At 38.1% G+C, this 22462-nt stretch overlaps 1 protein-coding gene and 1 non-coding gene across 2 annotated transcripts in view; both read right to left on the bottom strand.

Moving 5' to 3' along the window:
• Positions 1-7345: 7345 nt before the first annotated feature.
• Positions 7346-22462, bottom strand: part of LOC145988769 (uncharacterized) — a 28387-nt gene continuing 13270 nt past the window's right edge. Inside the window, exon 2 of the mRNA XM_083123946.1 lies at positions 7346-8198. Within this exon, the coding sequence (XP_082980072.1) occupies positions 7587-8198 (612 nt within the window). The 3' untranslated portion in view covers positions 7346-7586. The remainder of the gene's footprint in view (positions 8199-22462) is intronic.
• On the bottom strand, positions 17069-17140 carry TRNAE-UUC (transfer RNA glutamic acid (anticodon UUC)). Its single transcript has one exon. It is a non-coding gene; the product is annotated as a tRNA-Glu (tRNA).

The following is a 22462-nucleotide window of genomic DNA, read 5'->3' as shown; positions in this document are numbered from 1 at the left end:
GATGCTGTAGCTTGTGACTGTTTACTTGTAAACAGTCACATTCCTGATTGCATTTATTGCCAATTCCATGTGATTTGGATCCCACGCCTGACGATTTGACGTATGGTTGTACGTACGTGTGAGCCATATGTGAAACACGAAAACGCAAATTAAAACAGGCTATAGCAGTAAATAAAATAGTGCTATATATTGCAAACTCGACTGGAAAACCAATATGAAATAGGTAGTTTCAGACCTAAGCTGTATGTTTCATTGTATCATATGGATAAATAGTCTCGTACGCTTACTGTTTGACTTCGTACTCTTACTGTTTGACCTTACAACGATAAACCGTAACATAGTTTATAGCATAAAATATACAACAGTAGCTTCTACAAATTTATAAGAGCGCAAACAGATTTGCTCATTTTATCCGAAACACCACTGCTCATTTTCCCCATAACGTCAACATTTTATAGTTGGCACCACTGGGCAACCCAAGGACGAGAGAGGGGCTGGATAACTGTTTCGTTCTCTCACAACATGTTCAAGGTACGATTACAACACTTGACTTACTCTGTATAATTGTTTGTATGTGCTTTAAATGCTATTGTTGTAGAACAAGAATTAACACAGCTGCAGTAATGTAGTGAAACAAACAGTAGGTTTACCTTTTATTCAACAATTTCACAGCTGATTTTGGACGAGCTCTTTCGACACTCCCGACACCTTTCTGCCATGAAAGCACTAGTCGTACCAACGTTTGGGTGTCACCACATTCGCATTACGTTTTGTGTAATACGGGCAAAAGCTTAATTCTGCCCATATTATCTGACTGCCCATATTCCCCTAATTTACCCTAGGTGTTCTTTGTGAGTGTCCCTTCACAAATTTCATTCTTATCTTCACGATTAGCCAAAAGTGGCAGAAGGGCGAAGTAAAATCAACGATCAAATCATAGAATTAGTTCTTTATGGCTCAGAGAATAAATGTATTACCATTGCTTAATTTTATTTAATAAAAAGGGACGAATGCCCTTTATTCTTATGTCTGCAGTTGCGGTGTGTTCCTTTGTAGGTGTTCATTCACCAATTCTCAACGTTACGATTAGCCGCGGTTTCCAACTCAAGGTAAAAAAAGTCAAGTAAATTAAAGAAAAATACTGACAATGGCGTTTATTTGCGTTGGATCTAACTTTTCATGCCCAGAATGCTCGTAATTTATCTGCTTTTCATGTGCTTGAACGGGAAAACGTCGTTGTCACTTAAAATAAAAGAGTGCAATCGTATAGACAAAGATAGGAAAAGAATAGAAGAACGAAAATGGAGGAGAGAATCAGATGAAGGATGAGGAAGAGGGAGAAGGAAAAATAAAGACAAGGAGAATCAGAGAGAAAGAATGACGCAGAGTTTGAAGGAGGGGGCGGACATGGAAAAAATAAAGAAGAATGACATAAACGGGACAGCGTGGGCGACACATCGAAGGATATAGGGAAATATTGCTTACTTGTTCTTCCCTTATTTTTCTGTATCACTTGTCTAACTTTCTGTCCCGTCCCCCTAGTTTTTCGCCTTTCTCACTCGGTCTTAGAATATATTTATGCATGTTTATTCCTTCTATTGTCGATATTTTTTTTACTATCTTTTACTACTTCTCATTTTTCTATTTCTTTTTCTCCTTTTCTCTTTCTCTGTCACCTTTCCTTTCGCCAGGCCTTCTCTTATATCTCTTTCTCTCTGTATTTTCCTCCTCCCTAGTGTTTCCCTCGGTCTGTTTCTTTGTCTCTCACTTTATTTCTGCTTCTTCTTCTCTAGGTCGCTTTCTTCGTTCTCTCCATATTCTTACTCTCTCTCTCTCTCTCTCTCTCTCTCTCTCTCTCTCTCTTCGTAATTGTCTTTCTATTTTTCTCTCAATACAGTCTTACCCCATGTCTCGCTTTATTTGTTTCTTTGTGTGTATGTGTGTGTTTTCTCATGTCTCTTCTCCCATAAAACCAAGGACGTATCCAGAGGGAATGGCAACAGGAGAAATTACCGCCCCCCCCTCGATTTCAAATTTTACTCTCACAAATAGGACACTGAAGTTGAACACCTAAAAGTACTGAAAAATGACTGATTTTTTACAAATCGGTTTTTAAAAAATATGAGGATGACGCATTGCTGATTTGAAACCTGTAGAAGTAATTTAAATAAAAAAAAGACTTGAGCCAGTTAATCTGACGCTTCCAGTAGAAACGTCCTGAAATACATAATAATAGCAGTTTGATAAGTCCTAGAACTAACCACATCTTCATTTGCAAGAAAATACTCAAGAAAACTGTGGTGAAGACATTTCGTCCATAATTGAACTCGTAACCTCTCAAAAGAACCCATTAGTAAGACTAACATATGCAACATCAATCTCGTGGCCTTGAAGTTGACAGTGTCATGGGATTATGTACAGAGTCGTGATGTTTCTGATAATTACAAACAGATGGTGCCACCTTATACATTTATCTAAAACCAGAACTTTTAAATCTTCAGTTCATGTTCAGTAATCAAGTTACGTGGGAAATAATGCAAGAAGGCGTATTTTTAGAATTAAGCTGATAATAAAAACAGATAGACGTCAAATAAAGGAAGAAAGCTGCAGGTAACTATTGTCAATTTTCGTTGGTTCAGCGAATGTCTCAAGGTTTTCTTCGTCTGGGCGTTGTCCCTTGGCAAAAGATTAAGGAGGAGTATGCCATGTATCTTAGATGAAGGGAGCAGGGTTGCCCACCGAATGGGTCTGGTTTTTATGCTCAACCTTGAAAATTGCTTTTTTTTTCTTATCTCTAATGGACAGTTGAAGGTGAAACATTTCGACGTTCATATTCACAACACGGGCTCTGTGATTATTACAACTGGATTTGACATGTAATATTTTGTTTGAGAGTTGCATATGTTGCATGAGAAGCATTCGAAGATTGAAATGGTGCTTGCCTAACCTGTCTTGTGAATGTTTCCCCGCATACATTGATTGTAATTTCATTTCTTCTAACGAAGAGCATTTATCGTGTCATGAGATAGTTAGGTATCTTCGTTTAAAAGAGCTAGTACGTCTAATAATGTACTAATCAGGGCTGAGCCGATACAGATGCCCATGTATCGGAAAGTATCGGTTGGAATTCATCTACCGATACCAGCCGATACTTTTCCTGCAATTTGGTGTTACACGGGGTCCGCAAAAATGCCGCGTGACATTTTCGCGGAGTCTAATTATCCTAGAAAATATGCAAAATTCAAACTTTACACGAAAACTGCATTTTTTATTACATAACATATTCTGATGTAATTCTTGAATATTCTAAAGCAAATTTCTTGGTAAATTGATGCATATAATATATATTACACACCAGTGGCGTAGACCTGAACTAGCTCACTGTGACACCTGTTTCTAGGCTATGGAGGAGGGCAGAAGACTAGGCTCAATCTTGACGTCTTCAAGGAAGCCACGTTGCCATCCCAACGGTAGTCAGGTTGCAAACTTATAAGAATTCAGGTTGCCAACTTTAGAATCGCTATTATCTTCTTTTTGAAATCAGGTTAATTCACAGTTTCTAATCGATTTTTCTTCAGTATTTTACTTTTTAGGCTTCAGGCTTCGCAGATAGCCTAACTAGCCTGGAATATATGCTCCTGTTACACACCAATATTGATCAATACTTTGAACAAATTTTAATTATTGCAATTCTCAAAGTATCGGTGGGAATCGGTAAAAGTATCGGCATCGGTATAGGTTCAAAGTGGTATCGGCTCAGCCCTAGTACTAATTGAAAATATAGTCAACTAGATTGTTTTAAATAGAATGAAAACGAATTGGTATGTGATTACATTTATAGTAAGAGGACATTTACTCATTACAAAATATAAATGTACGAGTTACGAAAGAAATTAAATGATAACGGATTTGGATTTTGAGCCTAGACTTTATAAACAAAATTGTCGCAAATTGTCAGCAGTGTTATATAAATTTATAATAATAATAATAATAACCCATGACTTGACAGCCCTCGAAGGACCTTTTATAGGCGTTTTAATTAAATACACATTGTTTCGAGAAGTTCTTTACATATACAAGGTGGCTCAAAAGTCATCACCTGATTTTCTTAGCCTATAACTTGAGTTTTAAATTAAACAAAGTAGTTTTTTTGTGTTAAACTTCTATTGATACTTGTAAGTTTTATGTCCTCAATTTTTAAAGATAACATCCAATGAATGACCACCATTCGAATTGATGCAAATTTGGGCTATTTTTATTGCGTTTTCCATGATGTTGGAAATCTGCGGGGAAATGTTTTCATTTTCATGCTGAATATTATCCTTTAGTTGCTGTAACGTCTCTAGCTTATTCACATAAACCAATGACTTCAAATATCTCCAAAGAAAAAAAATCTGGAGCCGACAAATCCGAAAATCACCAAAACGGGATTACTCTGCCCGGAAAAGTATCACGCAAAATTGTCACAATTTTTCCACGTTTTTGTGGGGTATGCTTATTCATTTTCGCACACAATAAATTTCGTGAGTATCTTCTATTTAACTGACAAAACACTGCTGATATAAACAACAAGATGTCAAAATAAAGGTCAGTTCAAATAGGATGATGACTTTTGCGCCACCCTTTACTTCTAATTACAGAATAGCGCTAAAACACCAATGAATTACAAAAATCTGTTTTTGCTTCTAATGTATTAAATTAAGGGGTTCGGGTGTAAAACGTGGTAAGTGACATTTTAGTTATTTCTGAGTTCATTAAGGAAAAATGTTATTAGAAGCTATACTGTAGATAAATTGTTTTCGTGTTGTGTTTGCCAATTTCAGAAGGCTTCACTGAGTGCAATGCTAACTGTATTACATGGCAATTTCACTCGAAAATCGAAGGATGGCACATTTTACTTTGTAAGTAAAAAATCACCAAAATATCACTTACCATGTTTTACACCTGAGCCCTTCAAATGTTTTCTCAAATGCTGTGCATGTGAATGATAAATGAATCGAAATGCACAAATTATTTTGCTCAACTTTTACTATGACACCATGTCATGTTAATTTAGTAAACAACACAATTAATTTTTGGCTTATTTTACTTCGCTTTTCTGCCACTTTTGGCTAATCGCAAAGATGAGAGTGAGCGATGATATGATGGATGAAGGGACCCGAAATTCGAACCCGGGACTCCTGGTGTCGTAGCGTGCTGTGCTAACCACTCCGACACGGAAGTCGGCAGTAGCCTAGACAAAGCTATAGTCATATTTACTTATCACATTTGGCAGCAGTTCCCCCACCCCCACTTTTTGAAATGACATTTCTATTTTACGTAATTCGCAAAAAAAATCATTGAGGATTAAATTCATTTCCTGACACAGAGTTAAATATCATCTGGAAATAAATATGGAGACAGGTATTGCGCATTCTTCAGTATTCACCTTCCCCGATCTTGAGCAAATAAAGGTTTATTTATACCTGCATGCTATGTTACTTTTTCTCCAGATAATATAATATTCAAACCTAAGGCATAGAAATTTTCCTATTTCAAAAATACAGGAGACAAAAATTATTATTGATAACAATATCAACTGTATTTAAAATGTAGCTTGAGAATGAATGTAATCTATTCCAGTCATTGTGTAACAATATACATATACACAAGGAAATCCATTCTCTTGGTGCAATGTAAATATACATTATTATATATACAGTAACTAGAGATAGCATCAATATAATGTAAAACCTCGTAAGGGGGTCATTTATCCTACATGTATGTATATTTTTTCCAATGCAAACTAGCACGTATTACACTAACTACATGAAATTGCTAATTATAATATTAATTCTTTAGAATTCAACCCGATCTTTTACGTGACCTCATCTATTCGTATTCCTTGAACATTCCAGCCGACCTCCGTGGGGAAGTGTTTATCACAAAAGGCCTCCCCCCATGGCGTAGTGTTAACGTCCTCGCATTGTAATCAAGGGGTCCCGGGTTCGATACCCGGTGGAGACACATAGTGGTTCGGATCCCACTATAAACTGTAGGTCCAGCCTTTCTGTGCATAAAGTGGACTTGAAACAACAATTCAATGTTTATCACAGCACGTTACGACGCCAGGGGTCAGGGTTCGAATCTCGGCCTGGGCGTTCTTTGTGAGTGTCCCTTCATCAATTTCATCATATCATCACTCATACTCATCTTCGAGAATAGCCAAGAGTGGCAGAGAAGCAAAATAAAATAAAATTAAGTCAATCAATAAATCATTGAATATTCCAGACTACCATTTTGTTATTCACCTTGGATGGAGATGAACGATTGAGGATTTTTATGATGCTACATATTAATAGCACCACAAGAGCAATGAAACACACACAATTTCTATTATGCCTAGGTGCATCGAAGAGTTGATCTTGAAGATTTCAATTTGCTAGGAGTTTACTTGTTATATTTGTAAATTGCATTAGAATGAAGTATAAAAAACAGCTTCACCTTCACCTTCACATATACAAACAAACAACATAGGACACTAAGTTAATTTAGTACAAAAATGAAAAAGAAATTAGTTGGACATGCAAAACAATATTAAAAAGTAGATTAGAAAAATCAAGAAGACTTAGATGGTCAGGCCATGTGTCACGAATGGGAGAGGAAAGATGGGTTTACAGGATTCTTGTTGGGAAACCTGATGGTAAGATACCTGTAGGAAGGCCAAGACGGAGGTCGAGGGATAACGTTGAGATTGACCTAAAGGAAATCTGTAGGGATGGAAAAGATTGGATTGATCTTGCTCAGTATAGGGACAGATGGAAGGCTTGTGTTTCTGCAGCCATAAACCTTCAGATTTAACAAGGCTAGAGAGAGAGAGAGAGAGAGAGAGAGAGAGAGAGAGAGAGAGAGAGAGAGAGAGAGAGAGAGAGAGAGAGAGAGAGAGAGAGAGAGTATGTGTTTAGAAAAAAACAGGAAAATTACAGGTTATTCATATAATTTATCAACAAGTCTGGTTTACAATTCTTAACATAGAAGTTATAAATTATGGTTGTCAAAATTAAGCTAATTCAACCTAAGGTAATGTGAGAGATATTAGAGGTATAACAGGGAGTAGTCATTTCGTTTAAATTGCATGTTTGCGAGTTAAGTACAGTATTCAAATTCAGGTAGCGTACCGCTAACTTATTCCACTTGAAGATGCAGAAAAAATGTTTGAATAAAATAACTGGAAATTAATTGGCAAAGAAATAGGAACGACCCACGTATTTCTTAACAAAGAATTCTTTTTGCAAAGACAAACTTTTCTCTGATTTGGGGATTTGATCTAAATTTTGGGGTAAATCAATTAGCGTACACATTTTTATATAAAAAATAGCCTTTATTGACAAAAAAATATTTATAGACAGTATAACAAGGCAATTGGCACGACAACGCAGCAGAAGCTAAACTAAACGCAAAACTCTATTCGCACACATAAAAAACGAAAATTTTGTACATTGTTCGACGACTTTTTTTGAGCAAAAAAAGAAACATTACAGAAAACACATTACGATCTCGCATAATTTACATCTAAATTTACTTTCAGTATACATTTATATGATATTTTAGAAACCCAAACCTTGCCCGTAAAGGATCGAGTGCGTATATCGTTCACTTTTGTCAGGTTCCAAACGAGGTATGTGACGATAGTGGACAGGCTCATCAATTAGTAAAGATCTTCCCCAAGAGATGGCAGTAGTGGACGACTCTGTGCTCTGCTCGGTTGTGTGCGTTGGCGTGCTGGATGACTGCCCGAGGGAAGCTGGTTTAGCCGTAGTAGTTTCAATCTTTGCCGCTTGTGGCGCCACCGTCGCTGAAATTTCGGAATTCTTGTTGCGGAAGTTCGAGGAATCTACATATTTCATTCCATTTTGATCCAGTGTTGCCAGATTATAGTCGTTGCTGAGGGAAATGTAAGGGTAAGGGTTGTAGTGAGCATATTCTGCCCTCTCCAAAGCGAAGTAGTCCGGCTGTCTCTCCAGAGGAACGAAATCCAATTCTTCTTTGGCGTCAGGAACGTACTTCCTAAACTCAAGGTCCTTCTTCAGGAACCTGGTTAGGGCCTGGTCGCTGCTGGTTTTCTTCCACATCAATTTCAGATCGTCGAGATCAAATCTGCGTATGGAAGCCTCGACTGTTGCAGCCAAGATAGCGGACATAGCCAAAATCTTGATTATCTGCAAGAAAAAGAAAGTATAAGCAATTAATTGTTAGGTCATTACTACAGTGTTCTACAGGGAAAATCACTATAGACATGAACACAGATTGCAAACAAGTTTGGAAATATTTGATACAAGCTGCCAAAGAAGCACTTGACAATTTTCCTGGTAATATTCATACATTCCACTGTACATGGAATTCAAAACGTTTTAAATATCTATATACTCTAATATCCGTGCCATGTATGAGGAAAGCAGGGACGGCGTGGGGTGGGCAAGCGCCCACCCAAAAATTCCTCTGCCCACCCAAAAAAATTCTAGAAGTATTAATAAGTATTAGAAAAATACGACTCCATGCATATTTTTCTTACGAATATTTTTGATACGAGAAAGGCTCACAAATTATCATCCTGTAAGAAGTTTCGCTGCCTTTGGATTTACCGAGCGAAAATCGTAGCAAAATATGGTGAGGGATATTACCTATTATTCATAATTAATTATATTCCATATTTAAAACTTGATTCATAAGACTTGTGACCGAGTTAACACTTCTGTGACTACAAGTATATATTGCAATATCTATCTACAGCCAAAGTGTAGTTTTCCCGAGGTGAAAGTACAAAATCATACAGGAAGAATATCTAGAAAAACCAAACAAATAAATAAAAACATCTTCACATTACTTCCATGTAGTATACAAAACAACTTCGATTCTTGACTAGGCTACTTTCACCTAACATTTTGGGTAATGTAATGTGTGACTTTTTTCGCTCGTGTGGAAATTGCCAGGAACTGAAACTGTTTCCAAGAGTTTTAAAGCGCTATGAACAAGAGAAACTCCATTTGTATGAAGGTAAGGTGTGAACAGGAGAAGAATTGCTACATAGCTACAATGATCAAATTTCATTTTTTATACCTAACTTACTTAAACGTTTTTATTTTCTCAATCTCTAAGCTTATTTCCATTGAACCACATCGAGCATCTCCTTTTTCTACCCCAGTCAGGTCACGTTTTACTTCAGCAAGTGATGACGTCGATTTTTCGATCTTCATTTTGCACATATTCCTTTATTTTTACAATTTTTAGTTTTATTTTGTGTGAAAATTCACGTCTTTATGCGAGGAAAGTTTAATGCAGAATGAACAAAAGTACTTGAAAAATTTTGTAGCAGGCATTAATTAAATACAAAGATTCATACTAGTGTCTACACTTATCAATTTGAAACACCTCTATGAGCCAAGTAAAAGGATCATTCATTAAGCCTCAACAAAAAAGCCGTGCTCTTTTCAGTTAAAAACTCACAATATTATTAAAACTAAAACTAAACTAAACCCACAGCGCTACAGCCCTTGAAGGGCCTTGGCTTACCTACCGACTGCTGGTCTCCCTCCCACACTGTTCCTCCGTCACCTGTTATAGCGTGGAGGTCGTAGACCAGTATTGGGGTGACGGGTGATCAGCCCGACGAACCCCCAGCCGTTATTGTAGGTCTTCTTGACCGATTTTCGCTCACTCACTCGGAGCTTCCCAATTTCCTCACGATGGTGGGTTGCCACCGGCCCTATACGTAGGCCGAATATATTATTAAAACTGTATATTCAAAATCATTCATTTGGATTATGGACAAAAAGCAAAAAGTATATTTATTCACTATTGTCGGGGTTTATCATACTTTCTGTCATGATCCTTGAATGTTTAATGTATGACAGGTTATACAACATTGTATCGCAAAAAAAAAGTTATTTCGTTTTGGAAAGTACGTCAGTAGTCAAATAAAGGTTCAATTTTGGCATTTTCTTGCTTTTCGAATCTAAAACGCTAATATTACATTACAAATAGTTTTGCTGCTAGGTACACTCCATGAAGTATTAGGCCTTATTCTTCTCCAAGTGACGGCGTTAGTGTCAGACATACAAATACTTCTTGTAGCCTTCGGTGCCTCTTGTATATGTAAGGAATTTTTTCCATACTTTTGATAATTGTCGCATGAATTAAGCAATATACTCTAATCGGTCAACTAAATGTCAACCTTTCTTCCACGTTACACTCTGGACTATATTTTGGAGACTAACGAGGCTCTGGCGTCTGTACTGCCCGTGTGTATTTGTGACTGTTCTTTCATCTATTTCATATTATCACAATTCATCATCATCTCCGCGATTAACCAAAAGTGAAAGAAAACCGAAGTCAAATAAAACCAATCAATCAAATCTATTAATCTAATCTGGTTCGTTGAGCTAATTAAGTATAGTCTATATTAAATTCCTTCTTAATTGAAAGGCATAATACAAAATATCCATTTACAGGGCGAAGTACACAGTGAGCAGTTGAAAGACATGAGCAGGGAGACACAATGAAGGGAAGGGACATTTAAGTGAGAGAAATAAGGAAGGTTATATCAAGATTCTCACAGGGAAGATAGGAATGATAGCCAAGTGGTTTTGCAACATGCGACGACATGGAGCCACTTCATACTCTTTCCTAGATTAGAGTGGATAGAGGAAAATTTAATCAGAAGATTTTGCGAACGGATTACCCGTGCGCGCACATGTATGTGAGTGAAAATGAGAAGGGGGTGGAGGGGTAATACAAGCGGAGGTAAATGGTGGAAAAATATAAATAAAACATACAACAGAAAAAAGAAGAGGCGAAAGAAATACATAGCAATAGAAGAGAGGGCGAGAGAATACGTGTTTGTGAAAATTATTAATTTTCATACCTGCCCACCAATTTATCAATATTTGGCTCCTGCCTACCCGGTCAAAATTTCCTGGCGCCGCCCCTGGAAGAAAGCCAGAAATTAAGGGGAGAGGGGAAGAGGCTGTTGTTATAAAATTGAATAGTATCAACTCATTAAATAACCTTTATTATTATAAATTAGCAACAACAAACTATTATTTGTATTGTCAAATTGTTATTAATAGACCGTGGGGATTGTATTATACTCAATACCCGATATGGATGAACATTTTCCGCATGGTGTCATGTAGTATTCGTTATTGGACGCCTTTCGTAGTTTTGTAAGCGCATTTTTCTTCAATGATTAGGTGGGTTGCGGAGGAAAAGTAGTGCGACATCAAACTAATCACCAGTGGGCTCTGATGTCGCCTTAAGGTGAGGTGTGACAATTTCGCACCAGACATGCATTTATTTCAATATCGTCGCAATGGCACTGCTACTGAGGAAAATCCATGCATAATTTGAGAGTATGAATTTCTCCCTATGTTGAAAGTGGAAAAGGATTTTAAAGTTGATTTTTAAGCTAGATACCGTTTTTGAAAAATATGATGAATAAGATTTACAGAATCCCATGTATTCCTTATGGAGAAACAACTTCAAATTCAAGTTGCGGCTAAACAAATGGGAGTTTCGACTATTTCTAGCCAAACTATCATATTCAATGGATCCTCTATCCGATCATATGTTTTTTTCCGCCATCGGAAGTTTGATATCTCAAGAAAACGAATAAGATAATTCCCCCATAAGCGTAATGCATTTCTTCTTTTCTCCTACGGCCATTCTGGCAGCGTTGCTAAATTTCACCTTAAATTGAGCTAAAGTTGGTTTTCAAGGAGCTAGAATTAGAAAGGCTGGTTAAAGTGACTCCCATGGTCATTTTAGTTGACAAGAGGGTGGGGGGGGGGGGGGGGGGCGCTGCTATTACAGGTAACATTAAAGTGATGACAATCTATTCTTAGTTTTCACAGTGTAGAAAAGACAGCATCACCTATGTCAATAATCCATCGAGGGTCGTATGAAATCGAAAATAACGGATTACCGGATAATAATATTATCTTCACCTCAGTCAAGGGGCTATATAAAAGTGGCTGGGGAGGTAAGAGGGGGTGGGACGATGCAGCCAATATAATAATATCACGTCACGTGCAAAATGTATACTAATGGTAAAAGTTGGTCTATGTCGGCCAGGGCTAGTGATAACATCATAGTGGGGCGGGTGGCGGGGGCCACAGTTCACAGCCAAACGAGTGCACGAAAGAGCGAGATCTGGTTCCAAAAGAGCTAAGTTGGCAACAGTGCTCCCCAGCTGCTTGAGAGAGAAGAACCTCGGGGAAATTGTCACTCAACATCCTAGTCACGCTGAATGGAACGTGACAGTACTCTATATTATGGCACATCCTAATATCTTGTTTTCCTGTATCTAATCTACTGTTTTGGTTCTAAATACATGTCCAGTCTACCTATGTCAACATCACGATTCCTCTACCCAGAAGATTGGGCAAATTCTGATACTATGTTCTTTTGCAAATAATTATTATTTTGATGCCTTCTGTTCAAGGTGAGTAAAGACCCGTAACCTCCTGTGACAAAAAAAAAAAAAAAAAAAACGTTGGCCTTGGTAACCCACACCAAATTTTGATCAGTTAATTTCGTGTTGTAAGCCGAAAGGTTCTTCGCACAATTTAGCAGAGAGCACACGTGGATATTTTGGCGTTTAAAATGATTCAAGGTTAATCATGACGCGCGTAGAAAGACGGAAACCTTCACGCACGGAAAAAACTACACGTGGATCTAATTGAGGAATTAACAACGCACTTTTGGTGATCATCATAAAAGGTCTTTGAATCTTTAGAGGTATAAACAAAAAAAGTGTTTATACCACGATGAGTTCTAGTCTGTTTCATATGTGTTCTCGGTAAAGAAGACACTGTGTGATAAAATAGTCTTTTCACGTGATTTGGCGGACATATCAGTCAAATATTTGGGTGTTATGCATTTAGTAATTCGGTAGTCTGCTTCTATATACAGCATATTTACAAAATATACCTTTCGATTAGTATTTCTTGTTTGTGTTTAAGGCATATATTTCTTCCCATGCAATACGAATCAAGGTACAAAAGTTTTAATAAAGTTTGGAAATTCTGAAAATAATTTAATTAAAATTACACTGTGTTACTGAATCAGCAGACCCCTTTTTTTTACTTATACAACAACACTAATGCGTAGCGTTGTTGGTTATTATTATTATTATTAGTAGTCACTGGTGTACGCAGGATTTTGTTTCTGGAGGGGCCGGAATTTTAAAGGTATAATTCTTTTCTAGAAGATTTACATACATAATAAGTTATTTCGTATTTTTAGAACTTTACATTCTAAAAAATGGTAATTTGGAGAGGGTGCATTTACCACTCTGTTTTCCCCGAGTTCTTCACTGCTTTTATTTGAAAATACTGATTTTCTCAAATTTTTGGAGGGGGCTGTAGTTCCATCAGCCCCCTTCTGCGTACGCCAGTGGAAGTAGTAGCAGGAGCAACATATTAAACAGACATCTTCTATCACTGTGTTTGCTGGTTGATTTTTTTGCCTTTTTTCCTTTTTTAGTTATAGTGAAAGCAAGTTCACTACGGTGACAATATTAGTTATCATAGGCGTGCGAAGACCCTCTGATTAGGGGGGGGGGAAGCCCTGATAAAAGTTCAGTCGGGAAAGAAAAACCTAATTTTATCTCACTGTTTTTTGTTACATTGCATTGATGGGTGTGTGTGTCTCGAAAATTTTCGGATCCAAATTTTTGCAAACTAGAAACAATATTGACTTAATATGGCACAACAAATATGGGGCGCCAGCATTCTCCTTTACAATTTTTTTCATTTAGATCGTTTGGCGTCCAGGGCCAACTTCCACCGCCCCCTACCTACAGCTCTGAATTTGACAAGACCGTAAGAGTCCTCCCCGATGGTGTAGTGGTAGCGTCGTTGCCTTGTAATCAAGGGGTCTCGGGTTCGATACCCGGTGGAGGCACATAGTGGTTCGGATCCCTCTTTAAGCTGTCCCGTTTGGCCTTTCTGTGCATAAAGTGGACTAAAACACCAACTAAAAACAAGACTGTAAGAAAAGCTGATATTGCGAACGAAGCGAGCAAAAAAAAAAAAAAATACGAAATGTATATCAAATGTATATGCCCCATTGCAGGTACTCTTGGCAGTCTGGAAGAAATAATGCAAGAAATACGAGTACGTGAAAACTAAATTCATCTTGAGTATCCTTTTGTCGTGCTACTCTTATAGATTCCACTTGTCTTGTTTTCTTTTACCTCAATGCTTGCCCCCCTTGTCCCCCTATAATTGATCCCATCCAAGGTTGGGGAGGAGCAATGCCCATTGCCCCCTGAGGTTGCGCCACTCACCCCTTCCCCCGTAGTTGCTTTGAACTTTAAATGGCTTCAACATACTTAATTTTCTTTAAGAGTGTAATATCGTTTAATAACGCCGATAAGATTCCTCTACACTAAATGTCTAGGTTAAAGTATAATAATGTAGGAACCTGGACGCCTGGAATGGAGGGGAGGGGGCAAGGATGGCCACACCTACCACTTAGAAATCGAATGGCAACCTAAAAAGTGTATATTTCACACGTATAATTGGATTTCAGACACAGTAATTTACATTAATGTGATAGTTTCAAATTGAAGTGGAATTTTTTGAGGGGGCAACATTATTATCGGGGTAATGTGTCCCATGGAAAAATACCTTGCTTGACCCCCTTGCCCCCCCCCCCCTTTGCCCCTCGTGCGCACGCCTATGTTAGTTATCTGTAAGAATGTTAGGAATTAGATGACAAGTTAACATATTTCTCTTTCCTTATTTTGCGCCCCACACCCCCTATACGCCTTCATGGCGTGGTGCTAAGCACAGGGGAACACTTTACCTTTTTTTTTTATTTTGCGCGGAAGTAGTTTGTTTAGGATATGCACCAAAATAACTTTTCCTCTTAAATGCGTCTCTAACTTCGTGAGAGACGACAATCGACAAAAATTACACACAAAAAGTCTCCTAACCAACCATAAGTTTGGGTAAGGCGCTGTAGTTTGGGTATATCTTTAGAACAGATTAAAAAGAGAACGACCTTTTTTTCCCAAATTATGAGTGATATTGTACAGTGGGATGCACAATAATTACTCTGCAAATTGTCCACGACTATTTTCGTTGATTTTTCTCTTGCATCCTATGTGTTTTTTGAGGAATGGATTTTTACGTATGTTGGTGCAAGGGTTGCCAGCAGCTTGTTTGGTATTTTGTTTCAATTTTTGAACCTCTCATTTTGTAAAAACAAATAGAATAAACATGGTCATGGACAATTTGCTTGGTAATGCTTGTGCATACCACTGTATGTCTTGACACACGTGTGTAGTGTATTGTGTTTTAATGTGTGAGTGTGTGTGTGTGTGTGTGCGTATTTAGTTCATTTGCTAACTTGAAGAAAGCCCTTGAACGATATTAAGGTGCGAATCGTGGCCTATTTTTACTTCAACAATTATCCCATTTTTTCCTGAAAAAAAATAACATTTACATGTTGGCACGTGTCAAATTTACAGGCCACTCACCTGAGAAAACAACTCATTTGCTGGAACTTTTTCCATGTAGGTAACGAATTCAAGTGGGTGTGACGAAGACGTATCCTATGACGTCTGACAAATAGGTCTCCCAGCCCACGTGGATAAATTGCACAGACAGTGCGTGCAGAATGTGACGTAAACTCTCCTCTTAGCTATTATTAAATATACTATCCAAAACATAGTTTCGTTTCGTGATACTTCTGCACGTGTTTCCGTTGTCCGTGAAAGTCGTGTGTTTTGTTGTTTTGGCTGAATTGCATTTTATGTTAATTTACGTCGCGTGTGAAACAGAAAGTTTAACCGAGATGAATGTTGCTGTTTGGAGTGGTTCGGATTTATTTATTTTACAAACATATAAGGACGACACATGACGCCAGAGCCTCGTTACAGGCACGAATCTAGAAATATGTTTCGGGGGGATCCGAACCAAGTGTCTCAGGAATAATAATAATAATAATAATTAAATTAAGATAATTATATTAAATCAAATTAATACTAATTACAATACATAAATTTATATGATATTATTATTAAACGATTAGGCAAAAATACTACATAAGAATAGAGATATAACAGCACAAGTGCCCTGGCAATGAAATTAATGTCAAATAGATGAATAATTTAATATTTATCGAATAACAAAAATGATGTTGCATGTAGTTGGAGAAAAGCAAGTTTCTGATTAAAATTTTATGCATATTATTGTGAGTAGAAGTATACATACTTATAAATCTTCTTTGTAATGTCATTCAAAGCCGTATGATCTCAATCTAATCCTTGTCTTCTAAAAAGTTCAGAGGCAATTAATAACCATCGATTATGCAACAAATGCTAAAATTTTCATTACTTAATTTAGTACTTGGTAAGTCTTTCGGGGAGTCCGGACCCCTAGACCCCCGTAATTACGTATGATCCCAATGTAATCCTTGTCTTCCAATAAGTTCAGAAGAAATTATACAACAAATGCAAAACGAGTATATTTTCATTATTTAATTTTTGTAAAGTCTTTCAGGTGTGTGTGTATGGGGGGGGGGGTTCCGGACCCCCTAAATACGTCCTTCAAAGCCGTATGATCCCAATATAATCCTTGTCTTACAATAAGTTCAGAGGAAATTATATAACAACGGCTAAAGAAATACATTTTTCATTATTTAATTTTAGTACTTGATAAATCTTTCTGGGGGGGGGGGTGTCCGGACCCCCTGGACCTCCCTAAATACGTCCTTGCGTCGTTAGTCTGCAAAAATGCAGTCCAGAGTGTATTACGTGGAAGAAGGGTTGACATTTGGATGTCCTTAGAAAGGGCCTCCCCTTACACCCCGCTGTTTGGTCATTGGTGATGACCAAGTGAGTGATATTGTCACGCCCTCCCACTTCTACACCCTGGAAGTTGGAACTACAGGATACCCCAAAATGTTGTTAAACATTGTCGCCTTAGGAAGAAATGCTTTACACAAAAATAAATCCTCCATTTTTAGCACATTGCTAATTATCTGTGAGACTATTTATACACGGTATAATAAAAAAAAAAGCTTCCCATGCCGGGAATCGAACCCGGGCCTCCTGGGTGAAAGCCAGGTATCCTAGCCACTAGACCACATGGGACGTGCTGAAAGAAGTTCGTGCAGTAATGATACTGGAAGGGGGTACTCCCCGGTGGTTCAAGTTCCTCGAGAACTTCGTTTGTTAATTAAGCAAATTCCCTTGTAACAAATAATACCTTATTATCTGCAAGAAAAAACTTCTGTCGTCGTGTAATAGAGAAGTACCGGCTTTGATCTCCAACTCCGGTGGATGCACATTGCACTGCGGTTCAGATACCTCTTTAGACTGTAGGTCAAGTTCCGATCACGTAGCTAGACATGAAATGGACTTAAAACTTTGAAAGGGAGAAACAAAATGGTTTCGTATATTGGGAATCCAACCTGGGCATATGCGTAACTTGGGACCTAATTTGGGGAGGGGGGGGGGGGCAGAATCGAACTTGGAGTTTTAAGTTTTCAGGCCCATAAAAATATCATCCAGGATCTAGGACTATTCTCATAAATAACTGTTACATTTGTAAAATTATAAAAATTACTCGTTACATACTTTGCCCCTCAGGTTCCAAGAGGCTAACAAAAGTACCATTAACTTGCAAATTTTCATAAACCTGAAACTTTTGGGAAGCAAGTGCCCCCCTTGCCCTCATCAAGCTGCGCCTATGAACCTGGGCCTCGTGGAATCGAGAAATGTGGGGCAACGGAAATGAGACCTTTGTGAAAAACTATAAAAGTTGGATACATGGATAAATCACAGCAGTGGCGTGCCCAGGGTTTTCGAAAGGCAGGGGGGGGGGGGGGGTTATGTATACTTTTTTTGGTAGTCTTCATTTGCATTTTTTTCCTGCCTTTCGAATAGGCTAATTGGCAAAAAGGGGGATTATGACCCCATCAACCCCCACTTGGCACCCCACTGAATCACAGGCTCGAAGCGACACTGCCCCTATCCAGTCTGTAGGAAAACATCCACTGTGAATGCGCTATCAACACATCGAAGGGACAAGATGAACGATATTGAGACAACATCCCAGGTGGTTTTCCCGTCCAGATTCATGCATGGATAACACTTGTAATGGATGTCTGCATCTATTTCACGGATGCAAATTACTCGATACAGTAAAACCACTAAACAAACAGCCACAATAAATAATCTCGCCTACAAAGGTGCGAAACTACCGGGTATGCAAATGTTTTAACTAATTGTTCTCTTTTCGCCAGTAAGATCTCGCCTAATTGTCACTCACGCCTAATTGCCGAAGTCTTCAATTATCTTAGACTGGAATTCTACACCTGCACTTGCCTGCTTGTTACCACGCAATATTCCCCATACACACTTGCCTTGAATGCATTCGCGAGTTGTTCTGGCTTTTTAATATGCAAGGAAACCAGTTTGAAGTTAGCATCGTTAGGTTGAGTAACTTATTTTCCAGAAGGATGAACAAGTTGCTTTCCAACTGTTACTCTGTCAAACGCTTACAAAGAGGTTACTCGTATATCTGTCAGAAGATATGTCAACCTCCATGTTACATAACATTCAGAATTCATATTACGCCATTTGGAATGGAACTTCCATAGGTCAATGAATCATATTTCGGAAATTAAATGTATGGTTGTGGGCAAAAGGAACCATATATTTCTTAGAAACTCAGATATTCTTAGGAAAAACCTACCAACTTTCAGTTTATGTCTAGACATGTTATTCGTTACAAAATCTCTGTTCTATACTATAACGTGTAACGTGTACAGTACAGTACGTATATTCAGCGCTTCAAGTGGAAAATGTTAGCTTGGAAACGAGGGGTAATGTTTCGTCGAACTTTGGGGTTAGTTGGGGGGATGCTTCTATGGTTTAGTATGGTGACAATGAGACATCTAGGACCCACCCCGCCGCATTCCCTCTCACTTCCAGCACTGCGGGTATCAGTAACTATATATATATATATATATATATATATATATATATATATATATATATATATATATATATATATATATATATATATATATATATATATATATATATATTGTTAATACTATAATTATATTTTACATTACTTATTACAGGGTTTAGTGTTGAAAACAATAGGTCATAGATGCGTCCAAATTTGTTGTAGCTTGGGTACTGATAAAACAATATTAGATATGTTATGAATACAGTACAGTGAGAATGGTACATTTCAAAATATGTCAATGATAGTTTCGCAATACAGTTATATATATATATATATATATATATATATATTTATTGTGTGTGTGTGTGTGCACATTACACTACTTCCACACACTAAAAACAAATTAGCGAGGATAGTAGGACAACATGGCGTCCGACAAGTTATCATTGTAATCTTTTCATTCATTAACAAGAGAAGAGATGGGAAATTATGCTGATCTACTGTACGTCTAGCTGAAAGAATGAATGGCCTTGTAGCACTTTTTCTTTCATTTGCAATGTCCTGATTTCAAGTAAAATTAATTAAGCAGTTCAAGGTGGAAGACTAATAATTTCTCACTGCATTCCTGTGAAAGTCATTGACACTAGAAGGGTGATGAGACCAGTATTACTGTTGGTTTCAAAACGTCCATGACTGAAGTCATTCGTTAAGATTTAATTATTCTAATAATATCAGAGATGTACGTAGATAAAACAGCTCAGTATTATGTAGCCTTCCATCTGTTGCTTGATCTATTTTAGTCACAAATAGCTTTCGTAAGGTTCTATTTTCAAAAACTGTTTAAGTTAGTGTCTACTACCGTACACAGGATTTTCTTTTCAGAGGGGGCTGGAATTTCAAAGGTGGATATTACATAGCTCTGGGGGGGGGGCGGGATCACAAGGAAATACATTTCGTAATTGGAAGTTGCTCTTTAAAAAAAATTGTAATCTGTGGATCCTTTTAAGAGGGGTTTGCATTTATCGCATTTTTTTCCCCGAGTACTGCTTCAATTTGAAAAATCTGATATCCTCAAAATTTCGGAAGGGGCTGTAGCCCCATCAGCTCCCGCGTACGCCATTGGTTAGTGCAAGCGAACAGGTTTCAGATCTGTACAGAATTACGGGTAAATTTACTCGCAGATTCTTTGCGTTAAACAAGGGAATAGAAAAGTAACACACATTACCTTTTAATATCCTGTTTAATACCATTTTCATTTGTTAATATTATTCCTAAAAAAAAGGTAAAAAAGGTAAAGTGCTCTCCTGTGCATAGCACCACGCCATGAAGGCGTATAAGGGGTGTGGGGGAACGCCCCACACTTTGTTAATTCGGTCGTGAGTGGGGGTGATGTGATCAGCACCACGCCCCTGACCGCCTTTACCCCCCAGGGTTTCCCCCAGGTACCCATGTTATTCGACGCTGGGTGGGCGCCGGAGCCGCTTCCATCGTTAGAAAAGTTCCCGGATTTGAACAGGCCGGGGATCGAACCCGAGACCTTAACATGGTAGTCAGGCGCGTTACCGACTTTTTTTTTTTTAAAAAAAAGGAAAGCCCCTATGCGGAAGCTTCCCCCATCACACTTCATTCACTCATATCATTTCATTCATATTTCAATTTCAAGACTTTTCAGGACAGACAATCACAAACATCCATGGCCGAGCCGGGAATCGAACCCGGGACCCCTGGCGTCGTAGCGCGATGTGCTAACCACTCCGCCACAGGGGCCGCCCACCGACTGAGCCACCGCGGCCACCTTGGCCTAAATATTTAAATTTATAAATTCATTCAAACACTAACTAACTAACTCTCTAGCCTTCTTAAACCCGAAGGTTCATGGCTACAGCAACACAGGCCTTCCATCTGTCCCTATCTTGAGCAAGATCTATATACCTTTTCCATCTCTGCCGATTTCCTTTAGGTCAATCTCAACGTTGTCCCTCCATCTTCGTCTTGGCCTTCCTATAGGTCTCTTACCATGAGGTTTCCCAACAAGAATCCTGTAAACTCCTCTTTCCTCTCCCATTCGTGCCACATGGCCTGTCCACCTAAGTCTTCTTGATTTAATTATTCTAATAATATCTCGGCATGAAGACAAATTATGTAGTTCTAAATTATGTAACCTTCTCCACTCACCTGTCTCCTCATCCCTTTTAGGTCCAAATATTTTCCTAAGGATCTTATTTTCAAATACTCTCAATTTGTGTTCCTCTTTCAATGTAAGGGACCAAGTTTCACACCCATATAATACTACAGGCAAAATTACTGTTTCATTCAAACAGGTTATTATATTTAATTACGTTTTCATTATACCTACCACTTGATTTTGGCCTGCACGTATGTGTTTATTGTTTACAGTTTTTCTCCATCCTAACTTCCAAACCTATTTCCTTTGCTGATTCTAAGAGTATTTAACTCTACTTTTAACTCCATTCACATGATTTAATTTCGTTTCGCAATAATGAAAATATGGTAAATCTTTCAAATATCAACGTGCATGGTTTTATAATGTAATAAGTGCGAAGGAAACGGAACCAAGTATTACAAAATAGTCCGTGTCAGCCTTAAGCTTGCGTCAGGGTCCTTGTGGCTTCAACGGCGCTCTTTCCTCCCTTGACTTTCTACAGAGGAATGCAATCATAATTACTATTCTTTCCATGTGCAAGGAAGAACATTTCGAACAAGCAGTCGTTCGGCCTTGATGTGTCGGTTGGTACAGAAACCATTGTTAATTATTTACTATAAAATATCACCTCTTTATGGTGTTGGGGGGGGGGGGGGATGGAAGCTTGTGTGGATCGTCTGTTTATATTCTGACTGGAAATAACCGATTTTCTCGTTTTGAAAAAGAAATCTCCATTTCTCTGATTCTATTTCTCTCCATCTTTCCATCCTCCTTATTCCTCTATTTCCATCCCTTCATCTCTCTCTCTCTCTGTCTTTCTCCCCTTTCTCTCGTTATCTTTCATTCTCTGTATCTCCTTAGCTCTCTTTCTTCCTTGATCTTCCCATTCCTTATCTTTCTTCCTCTCTTGTTCTGTTTCTTCTTTCTATTTATCTCTTTCTCTCCTTGTCCGCTTTACCTATCTTCCTTCTTCTGTTGCTCATTCCTTTCCCACTTTTCCGTGTCTCTCCTTGTCTGTTCTTCCTATCTTCTTTACCACCTGCTTCTGTTTTCTTCCTCTGCTTCCCTGTCGTTCATTCTGCTCATCTCATAAGGCATTCTTTATCTCTTTTGCCTTGCTATTTCATATCTCTGTTCGTAAATTTCCTCTGCCCTTTTTGGTCCTCTGTCTCTCCTTTCTGTATGTTCCTTTTCGATGGCATACGTTCTATCTACATCATTGCCACTGTCTCTATTTTGTTTCTCTGAATCCAAGAACTCATAATTGCACGACAGCGTCAACAATTACACGAATTTAAGTCTGAGAACTTCCAAGGTGGAGGAGGGGGAT

The sequence above is a fragment of the Lepisma saccharinum genome, chromosome 6 (genome assembly GCF_977018435.1).
Source record: "Lepisma saccharinum chromosome 6, izLepSacc3.1, whole genome shotgun sequence".
Lineage (NCBI taxonomy): Eukaryota > Metazoa > Arthropoda > Insecta > Zygentoma > Lepismatidae > Lepisma > Lepisma saccharinum.
This window is presented reverse-complemented; position numbering and strand designations above follow the sequence as displayed.